At 45.1% G+C, this 11,212-nt stretch overlaps 1 protein-coding gene across 1 annotated transcript in view; it reads right to left on the reverse strand.

Annotated features, from left to right (window-relative positions):
* Window positions 1–6,925, reverse strand: part of PPP2R2B (protein phosphatase 2 regulatory subunit Bbeta) — a 306,610-nt gene extending 299,685 nt beyond the window's left edge. The window contains exon 1 of the mRNA XM_006128562.5: window positions 6,547–6,925. Within this exon, the coding sequence (XP_006128624.1) occupies window positions 6,547–6,625 (79 nt within the window). The 5' untranslated portion in view covers window positions 6,626–6,925. The remainder of the gene's footprint in view (window positions 1–6,546) is intronic.
* Window positions 6,926–11,212: the final 4,287 nt, after the last annotated feature.

Consider the following 11,212-nt stretch of genomic DNA (forward strand, 5'->3'; position numbering starts at 1 on the left):
CTGTCCTCCATCGAGTTAGCCAAGCGAGCGGGGAACCACTGAGAACTGTCTGTCTGGGGTGGGGGTCAGGTCCCTTTAAGCACAGCCCTCGGCTAGCCTGAGACAGCAGCTCCACGTTCTAAGTCCTAATCTGATGCCCTGCCGGCACTGCTTCCGGGCAGCCTTAACCTCTGTTCCATTCAATGTGGACATGCTAGTTCGAATTAGCAAAATGCTAATTCGAACTAGTTTTTAGGTCTAGATGCACTAGTTCGAATGAGCTTAGTTCGAATTAACTAATTCGAATTAAGTTAGTTCGAATTAGTGCTGTAGTGTAGACATACCCTAAGGTGCTACAGGACTCCTTGTCACTTTTGCAGATCCAGACTAACATGGCTACCCCTCTGATACCAAACGGACCAGGATACTCTTGATTACGAGTCAAGCTGTGAGCAGGGTGGGTATCTAAACACCCACAATTTGACTGACCTATTTGTCAATATCACTTTTAAGAAGTAATATTTGTTAAATGACGCAGCACAGAACTTGTGGCTTAGGGAGGAAGGGTTGAGGGGTTTTAAGCAACTTCTGTGCCCCTCATGCTCAGCTCAGCTGCTCTGGGGACTGGAGAGGCCTTATCTTAATTTAGATTAGGTATATGAAATTTTAACCAGTTAACCCATGGGGGCTGGAACAGCTCCCCACTCGCCTTGGGCAGGGAGCTGTTTCAGCCGCCCTTGGGACTGGCTGTGGACAGGGGCTGCTCTGGCAGTCTGAAACAGCCTGTCTACAGCTGGCCTGGGCATCCGCGTTGCAAGCAATGTTCCAGCTAAGGTGCACGCCTGCACAGCCACACACTAAAAATTCTTCCCCCACCCACTAATTCCAGAGAGCCACATGGCAGGCAGCTGCTCCGGTGGGTGGGGCCAGCTGAGACAGCGTGGTGAGGGAACCTCTGGGGCTGTCACGTGGCAGGAGGGGCTGGGGCCAGTTCTAGTGGCTGAGGCCGAGAACGGGACCTGCCACGTTCAGGGGGAGGGTGTCTGCTCCAGCGGCCGGGATCAGGACATGCCGCATGGCGGGAGGAGGTGCGGTCTGCTCCAGCGGCTGGATATAGGACCTAAAGCATGGTGGGGTCTGCTCCAGCGGCCGGAATGTGTGTGTTAATAAATTGTGTTCCACGGTGGCCCACATCCAAACCAGTGCACGTGACCTCAATATTGGCGCACAAGCCAAAATTCACTCTGCTCATGGTTGGAAAATCTTAGAGGGAACACTGGTTGCAGGCAGGGGCTGCTCTGGCCAGGCTGAAGGAGCCCCTGCCTGTAGTGGGGGGCCACTGCAGCCTGGCTTCACTGACCTCTTCCCCTGCAATTGGTTAACCGGTTAATCAATTAAACAGGATTTTACATGCCTAATTTAGACTGCCCTGGGATTTATGTAAATCACAACAACCTCCTGGGGAGGCCCTCTGGGTGGCAGTGCTGCCTGAAAATTCTGCAGCACATTCAAGCCTGTTACTCAGTTTCCTCTTATGTAAAAATGTAGTTAATGGGCACATCTTTGTAAGCAGTTTAAGAAACAGCACGGTACATGTGCTTATTATTTTTATTTTGATTGAATAATAAAAGAGAAAGCACCAGTATGGTCAAGCTGTGGTGAAATTAGTCATTCCCAGAAAGCTCACATGGCCTGCCTTAGACAGCCAAGCCTAGCTCTTTCATTTAAACATCTTACAGTAGTAGAACAATGCAGGAACATGTTGGCCTTCAAAAATTCAGAGACTAAATGTTTCTTTGGGGGAATGCCAAGTCTAGAAGTGGAAGAAATCTTTGGAGGGCACTTTTTCCATAGGAAGAGCTTCAGTGTTGTTTAGAGATGCTTTAAACAGGTTAAATAATAGGGGGAAATATTCCTGCTGTTGTTTGAAGTAAAGAAAAATTCTCCATGGCCCCCTCCATACACTGAAGTCCAATGCAATAAGTAGCAATGGATTATTATATCCTTTTGTCTGTATTAATGTGCATGTTGTTTTTAGTTCTGACCCTTCAATTCTGTGGGCTGGCAAGATGGTATTTTCCTCTCTAGTCCTACTTTCACTGGATGAATCATGCTCTAGCATGGAGTACAGGGAGGGGGGAGGTGTCACTGTGATGTTCCTTTAATTAGGTCCACAGAGAAGGAAGTGAGAAGTGCATTGTCTCCATCAAAGCCACAAGCATACATTGCTTATTTCTTTGTTTGGATTTTCATGCTGCTAAAGGGTTTGGTAACTTGACACTGGCTTAAATTAACTGAGTAACACATATGAACAGGCACCAAGAAGGTTCTTTTGATTAAGAAATCGTTCCATAAATTCCTAGAAGTTCTTGACCACATTGCTTAATACAGGGGTGGGCAGTAATTTCTGATGGAGGGCCACTCCGAGAATTTGGAAAGTGGTTGAGGGCCGCATGTTATTAATGGAGGAGATGCAGGATCTGGGATGGAGGCTGAATGCAGAAGAGGGCTTGGGGTAAGGAAGGGAGTTATAACCTGGGGCACTAGAATGTGGTTCAGGGGTTGGATTGTGACCTAAGGCAGGGAATTGGGGTACAGGAGGGCGTGCAGGGGTTTGGGTTGTGATCTAGGGCAGGAGGGGACTGTGATCTGGGGCATAGGATTGGGGTGCCAGATCTGGATGGGGATATGGGTACAGGAGGAGGTCAGAGGATTTGGGTATGTGGAGTCGGGGGCAGAGGGTTGGGAGGGATTGGGGTGCCGGAGGCAGGCTCTGGCCAGGAGACTTACCAGCAAGCAGCCATTCCTGAATCAGTCTTGCTGTCTTCCCCTCTCCAGCACAGGCTGCAACCATGTGCTTTGGAGCCCCTCTTGCTTTGTGACTGCCTGTTATAGAAACAGGCATCTCCCATTGGCCAATTTCTGGCCAATGGGATTGTGCTGGGGGCAAGAGCAGCTCCTAAAGCTTTCCCCCCTCCCCTCTGGACTCACAGTTTTTAAAGAAAAACCGCCCCACAGTCATGTTTCTGAACAGCGTGCAGGTGTGGCAAGACAAGTGAGGAGCTTGCCTGGGACTCCCCGCAGCATCCACAGGCCAGATCCAGTGGCTTGGAGGGCTGGATACAGCCCGTGGGCCATATTTTGCCCAAGCCTGGCTGGCTTAATATATCAACTTTTTTATTTTTTGCTTTTACCTGTGGTGTGCACATCTGATTTATCCTATGCCTACAGTAATTAAATAAGATGTAAACTTGCTGACTGACTGTTACTTGACCTTAGTGTTCAAGGAGAATCCTTCCAAAACAAAATGGAGTTCTCCTGAATTCTCAGATCCTTTTTGATGTCATTTGCCCCCAATGGCTTGCTTAAATGAAATAATAACAGGAGACTCAAACAGATGTTTTCCAATAGCATGGCACATACATGAATAATTTGCTGACCATCCAGGTGTGTCTTCACTGAAGACTTAAATCACATGATTACTTGAGTGCTCCCCAACACCCACCTCCATCTGCACATAATCCTCTCACATGAGTTTAGTGGTACTAGCAGGCCCTGCTGGGAAAAGGCTGGAGCTCGCTTGCCATTTTCACTTAGGTTTGTAACACACCCACTCTTCAGTAAGGGTACGTCTACACTGCAGGGCTGAAGTCAAATTAAGCTACACAACTTCAGCTAATTCAGCTTTTGGTGCTGTCTACACAGCAGGAAGTCAAAGGAAGAACACTCCTCATGAAATAAGGGTCATCATAAGTCAGAGTAAAAAGTCTTCCAGCTCGACATTATTTCAAAATAAGGATTGTAGTGTAGATGCGCACTATGTTATTTCGGAATAATGTGAATTATACCAAAATAACACTGCTGTGTAGACGTATCCTAAGGGTGCAGGTTAAATCACTGAAGTGCTTGACAGTCCTCCAGTGCCTTCATAAATTTCCACACCACCACCTCAGGAACTCCGAAGAACAAGTTATCCCAAAATTCCCCAGAAAGAATCATAGAATGGCTAAGTTTATTGCAGCACAAAAAACTTCAGGGCATGACCCCATGTCCTAGTGACAAATATGTGCAAGTGCATCAGCAGTAAAGGACACAGTCACACAAGTATGGCTTTGCACTGTGGTTCCTCAGAGGGATATGTTAATCCAGGCGCCAATCATCCAAGTTAATTCTTCAGTGAAGACATATACTCAATTTCATGTTTGGAAAACTTGAATTGTGTGCAAGAAAATACATCACACTTAAATTTAGCTTGGTTTTAGAAGCTTGCCCTTGCTTCTACTGATTTTTTTTTAATATCCTTCATGTCATCAATTTTCAAAATGTACAAAAGTTAGTGATCCCATATACGTCAGGATAGGCAAAAACTGTACATACATTACTCAACCCTACAAATATTTTACACATGTAATAATGCTTGTGCAAGTAACCACTCTGGCTTCAATGGGGCCACTTGCACAGGATCAAGGTCCTTATTAAACAAAATTCACATTCATTACAAATTGCTATTATTTTTACATTGAATGGTAGCAGGTAGACTTATGACCACATGTTTGGGCTGTGCTCGCAGCACACATAGCATGCAGAGGCCCCTTCTCAAAGGGTGCGTGGTGCAGAAATGCACGTGATCCCAATAATCGGCTGCTTCAGACTGGCATGCATGCTGGGTTGCTGGTTGGGAGCCACCTAGGGTAAGAACCTCCCAGCCAGAGCCTGCACCTGCATCACACTCTCTCCTGCACCCCAGCCTTCTGCCCTGCTCCTGCACCCTTCCCCAGGTTACAACCCCTCCTGCATGCAAATCCTCTGCACCCTTGCCCCAGGTCACAACTCCCTTCCAGACTCTGCACCCCTCTTACATCCCTCCCCCAGGTCAGAATCCTCTCCTGCACTGCTCCCTACTCCTGCGCCCCTATCCCCTGCTCCAGGTCACAATCTGCTTCTTCATCCAAACTACCTCCCAAATCCCACATTCCCTCCTGTATCCCAATCCTCTACCACAAGTTCTCTTCTTCACCCAATCTCCATCCCAGATCACACACATACTCATCAAAAAGTATGGCTTTTGACCACTTAAATTCTTGGAGTGCCCCCATCATCGGAACTTATTGCCCACCCTTCTCCTAGATCCATCTCATGTCAACAGGTGAGCAAAAACATTTTCAAACTGTTTAAGTGTTGTAGCTCACCATTCAATTGGCAAATATAAAGGAAAACTGAAATCATTCAATGTAAACATAACTAATAAAAAAAACCCTAAGCAAATAAATCATCACTGAAACCTTCCACTTTAAATAATTTCACTTGAAAATTATTTATGCAAAGTATCGCTAGATACTCTTATTGAAGTCAAATCACTTCTATCTCCTATAATTTTGGCTCCCAATATGGAAAAAAATCAGAAATTATAGAATGAAAATAGGTAATTTGATTTCTAAAACAAACTATGTAAGCCAACACACCCCGTAATACTTCATTTAAGCACTTATTTAAAACTTCCATGGGGCCAAAGTGTTCTCTGTTATCCTTGTGAGACTCTATATATTAAGAATAGCTCCACTGAAATGAAGACTTTTTCTAGTGTTAAGGCCTCACTCTGTAAACACGTGATACTCAGTGTGATGCTTCTACCTTGAGCAATGTCATGGTAATGATTGCATTATTGGGCCCTTACACTAGCACAAGGAAGAGCATGATTTGGACCTTCTCACTCACATCAACTTTCCACTACTTGCAAAGCAATACTCTGTCTAATTCATTGATAAACATGTTTAGATTTTTTCCTACAAATCTTTCATTTTATAAGATGTGTGAAAAAATATTTCAATTACAAATAGGGAATTAATATCAGTATAATTTTTTTATTTTTCCTGGCTGTCAGAAATTATTGTAGGTGATTCACAAAATTGCCTGCTAGTTCACACATGATAGACATACATACATGATTATAAACTAGCAGGAGAGAAAGCTCCTTATGGAAGGGGGAAGTAGCTGTCCCACTAAAATCAAGGGTATTAAGTTCAAACCTTAGATTTAATATTAGGTGCTGCACACCCTTACTGCTAAGAGCTGAAAAGGGCTCAAGTGAAGGAGTAAAAGAGTGAATACTACACAAACCAGTAAAATGCTAAAATGTACTTAATTGCTTTCCTGGAAATGCACAGCTGAGTTAAACTGTCAATGAGAAAAGTGTATAAGCCTGTAAAAATTTCTGGTAAATATCTAGTGACAGTTTTTCTTAAAATCAGGTCTGATTACTAGTTTGCATAGTAAGTGTAAACATAGTAGAAAAATCATGAATATTTGCAGAAATAATCTGCTAAACCTTCAAACCAGTCTTCCTCTCGACAATGGCTAGCTAATGATAACAGTGTCCCCTTGCTTTCCACAAGGCTGAACTAATTTCTAAGTCTGGCACACGTAAGCTTTCGCCAGCAATCACTGCCGTGTATTAGCAGCAAAAGGCAATGTCATCAGAGCTTTTGGGGCAGTCATGCTCCTCTCCCACTTTTTCCACACACCCCACATTTCCCCTCCTCCCACCAGTCGTCCACTACTGAGCTGTACCTTCTGTGTGGCAGCTGCAGGCGAGGACGGTGTTCGGAGGTCTGAAGATGTAAGGCAGGTAACGAGAAAAGCATTTCATCTTCCAAAAATAAATTTAAAAATTAAAATAAACCAAGTCTCCTCAGTCCATGAGAAGTCCGTCTGCTTTCAAAGCAGACCGCATGGTAGGTGCATTACAGGACCCCTCCTGGGTCTGCAGAGCTGGGAAACCCAAGTAATCGCTGTCGCCGGACCCCATTTTGCTATCAGCAGCAAGCACCAGGAAGAGAGCCGCCTCACATTTCTGCATGCATGCTGCTCGAACTCTGAAGCCCCCAAGCAAGCTGGGATAGGCTCTTCATTGGCTGGAGCTCATCAGAGCAGGATTTGCTGACTAAGTCAGTCCTGCCTGTAAACACACACCCTGAACGACACTGCCCGCAATATCCTGCTCTCCTTTAGGTCTCTGTTTGTCTTCTTAGAAAGAAGGGAAAACAGCAGAGTCTGGGAACAGGGAGACTCTGTGACCTTATCTCATTCTGGGTAAAGGTCTTAATGTAACCAAAGCTTTATAACTTTGTCATCTGAGGGAAGGCAGCTGTTAAAATAAATAACCCAGGGAAGATGTGGATTTCAAGAAAAATAAGAGAGGATGCACGGAAATGGTTTCTGCCCTTGTTTTATTAAAGAACTGGGGGAGTGTTGAAAAACAAAAAAGGCATTTAGTTTTTAACCATAGCTGCAGCATAAAAACATCCTATATTTACAGGGAGCCTTTCATTTCAAATAGTGATAGAAATGTAGCCGTGTTAGTCTGGGGTAGCTGAAGCAAAATGCAGGACAATGTAGCACTTTAAAGACTAACAAGATTGTTTATTAGATGATGAGCTTTCCTGGGCCAGACCCACTTCCTCAGATCAAATAGTGGAAGAAAATAGTCACAACCATATATACCAAAGGATACAATTAAAAAAAAGTGAACACATATGAAAAGGACAAATCACATTGCAGAACAGGAGGGGGATGCGGGGGGGGGGGGGGGGGGAGGAAGGAAGGTAAGTGTCTGTGAATTGATGATATTAGAGGTGGGGAGAGTGGGATGTCTGTGAGCTAATGGTATTAGAGGTGATAATTGGGGAAGCTATCTTGGTAATGGGTAAGATAGTTTGAGTGTTTGTTCATTCCTTCCCGGAGAGTGTCGAATTTTAACATGAATGACAGTTCAGAGGATTCCCTTTCAAGTGTAGATGTAAAAGGTCTTTGTAGCAGAATGCAGGTGGTTAAGTCATTGAGAGAGAGTCCTTTCTGGTTAAAATGGCAAGAAACTGTTTTTTCTTTGTGATCTTGTCTGATATCTGTTTTGTGGGCATTAATCCTTTGGCGAAGTGTCTGAGATGTTTGTCCAATGTACATAGCTTCCCCAATTATCACCTCTAATACCACTAGCTCACAGACATCCCACTCTCCCCACCTCTAATATCATCAATTCACAGACACTTACCTTCCTTCCTTCCCCCCCCCCCCCCCGCATTCCCCTCCTGTTCTGAAATGTGATTTGTCCTTTTCATATGTGTTCACTTTTTTTAAATTGTATCCTTTGGTATATATGGTTGTGACTATTTTCTTCCACTATTTGATCTGAGGAAGTGGGTCTGGCCCACGAAAGCTCATCATCTAATAAATCATCTTGTTAGTCTTTAAAGTGCTACATTGTCCTGCATTTTGTTTCATTTCAAAGGAACTCAACATGCTTTGCAAATTATGTACAAACAACTGACAGACAGCCCAAAAAGGATGTGAGGATGATATGGAAAGGGGACTATAACTAGGTTTTCTGGTAACTGGTGGCCTGTGAGGAGCATACTAACTAATTTTAGCTTCTATAGCTGTATGGTTCTGCAAAACACAAACATGAAACAGTAATTTCAGCACCCAGCAATTTCCAGTGCAAATGTAAAGTTACAAATGCCTCAGTAAGAATGACAGCAATTTCTATATGAGCAAATTACCTTCTCCACACATGAGAGTACCATTAGGTGTTCCCATAGTAGTCAGGTATTTGGTTAATATTTTTACAGCAATTTAGGGCATAGGAGTAACCAAGAAATATTAAAAGGGATATTAAAAACCGTATTATGAAAATTAAACCACACTATGAAAATACCTTTTACTGTGCCCTTGATTCTCTTCAGTCAGTGCTGTAAATCAAACACTTCAGCATCCAGATCATCCTGGAGGCCTCTTGCATTCAAGAACATGTGTCTAGATCAGTCCTTCTCACACTTGTTCACCTTGTGTTCCACTTCTTAAGACAGAAATATGCACACATATATGTGCATTCCCTGTTCCACACCTTCACTGCAGCAGCTTGCTTGGTATACATGGGTATAGAGCTGTGCATTTATCAGGGCCAAATCTGCCCCTGTTACCTGCAGCCCTCCTTTTCACTTTCTCTAATCACTCCAGGTTACTTTTGTAGTTTGGGACTTTCCACCTGTGTGGAGGGATCTCCAGTTCTCGTCATCCGCGGATTTAATCACAGTTGCCTTGTATACAAAAGACAACCAATAGACATGAAACAGTTGTGCAGGTGCATGGAAAAACATGGAGTTTTATTTTCCTTTTCATTGCCGTTCATCAAAATAAATCCCTGAAAATGCAACAACAAAAAAATCTGGGACTGGACTACAAATAATGAAAAGATTTCTATATTACTGTTTATTATTACAGTTTATTTTAGGAAGTGATTAATGTCATAGCCAATAGAAACGACACGGGAAAATTAGGTTCATTCTTATACATAGTTCCATGGTATCATGTGAATAACCACTAAGTTCTCTCTTGAGTCCAACCTCTCAAACAGAGCACAGCAAAGTATAGAGGTAGTTGTGAATTGACAATGAGTTATTTGTAGTCCCTACATTTGGGGATACTTTTATTTCAGCCCAGTCATATGTGCGGATTAGAGCAGCCTAGGGCCTCCGCTAAACTATATCAACTGGTAACGGTCCTTAAGGAGTTTCCCTCCTTAGGAGAATCAGAGCACTATTGTTTCCTATTCTGACTATGACCCTGCCACTCATGGAATACTCCCACATTGCATATATGAATGTGCACATATGACATTTCAAAAAGGCGGGTAAAGGCATGTGAATGTGGCCCAAGTGCCCTGTCCTGCAGGAAAGACGTCTGGGTCGCAACCAGTGTGCCTTGTGTCAAAAGGAGGGACACTGGAAAAATGAATGCCCCAAAAGAGAATGTGCCCCCATGATGGCAGCAGAGACTCATGAATAGGGTGTCAGGGGAAATAGATCATCCTGCCCCCGGAACCCCGAGTAAAAATGAGGGTGGGAAATTCGGAAATAGACTTTTTAGTGGACTCTGGGGCGGCACGAACCGCCGTAAACCAACCCCTTCAGCTGCCCATGGCGGACTCCCTCACTGTGGTGGGTGCCACAGGAAAAGGAGCCCAGTGTCCAGTGTATGCCCCAGCAGAATGCACTCTGGGAAACAGAACTATAACTCACAAGCTGGTCTATCTCCCCGAGTGCCCAACACCGCTGCTGGGACAGGACCTGCTTTGTCGCTTAGGTGCCACCCTGCATTTCACTCAGGATGAAATAACCCTAACCTTACCCCCCGAGAATGCCTGGATAATGACTCTGGCAGCTGAGCCCTCTGCCGTGCAAGCCCCTGAGTGGAGCCAGTGGGAGGATCAGGTGTACCCCCTAGTATGGTCATCAGGGGTCCTGGGAAAGGCCACACACCAAACCCCTGTCAGCATTCAGCTCCTCCCAGGCAAAAGCCCGGTGCGGATCAAACAGTATCCGATTAAGAGGGAAGCCAGAGAAGGGTTGCAGGAGACTATAGACCGGTTCTTAAGCTGCAGTACACTTCGGGAATGTCAGTCAGCCTGGAACACCCCCATCTTGCCTGTCCGGAAGCCGGATGGCACATATCGACTAGTCCAGGACTTAAGGGCGGTTAATGAACGGGTTAATGAAGCTCCACACGCCATGGCGACCGCAGGCCAGTGGAGTGGTGGAACTAACAAATCAGACCCTTAAGCGTCACCTCTCGAAAATCTGTCAAGAAGCCTCCCTACGGTGTCCTGATGCTTTGCCCATTGTTTTGCTCCACATCCGCGCTCTCCCAAAGGGTAGATTAGGGCTTAGCCCCTTTGAAATTATGTTTGGAAGGGCATGGCCTATGAATGGGACACCGGCTCTGGCAGGGGAGTGGGAACTGGGATGCGGCTTTTTATCTCAGTATATGTGCTCTCTGTCTGCTGCTCTCTCTTCTCTTCACAGGGTACACCAAAGACTCACAGCCTCTTCCGCTGGATGCCCCTGTCCACTGCTTGCAGTCGGGAGACTCCGTGCTCATTTGTACCTGGAAGGACGAGCCTCTCCGGGAGAAGTGGAAGGGACCCCACACTGTCCTGCTGGTTTCCCACATGGCAGCAAAGGTTGAGGGACACAAAAACTGGATTTATCACTTGCGTCTGAAAGTAGTGCCCACATCGCCGCCAGCAGAACAGTGGACCATCCAGCCCACCAGAGCATCATCCACTGATGCTCTGGGACTTAAGTTGTTGTTTAAAAAGCGCTGAGGGGTTAGGGGTTCTGTTGGAAACATAGCTGCCCTATCCAGTAGACTCACCATGGGTTCTAATGCAGAGTTTGCC

This window comes from Pelodiscus sinensis, chromosome 16 (genome assembly GCF_052426305.1).
Source record: "Pelodiscus sinensis isolate ZL-2025 chromosome 16, ASM5242630v1, whole genome shotgun sequence".
Taxonomy (NCBI): domain Eukaryota; kingdom Metazoa; phylum Chordata; order Testudines; family Trionychidae; genus Pelodiscus; species Pelodiscus sinensis.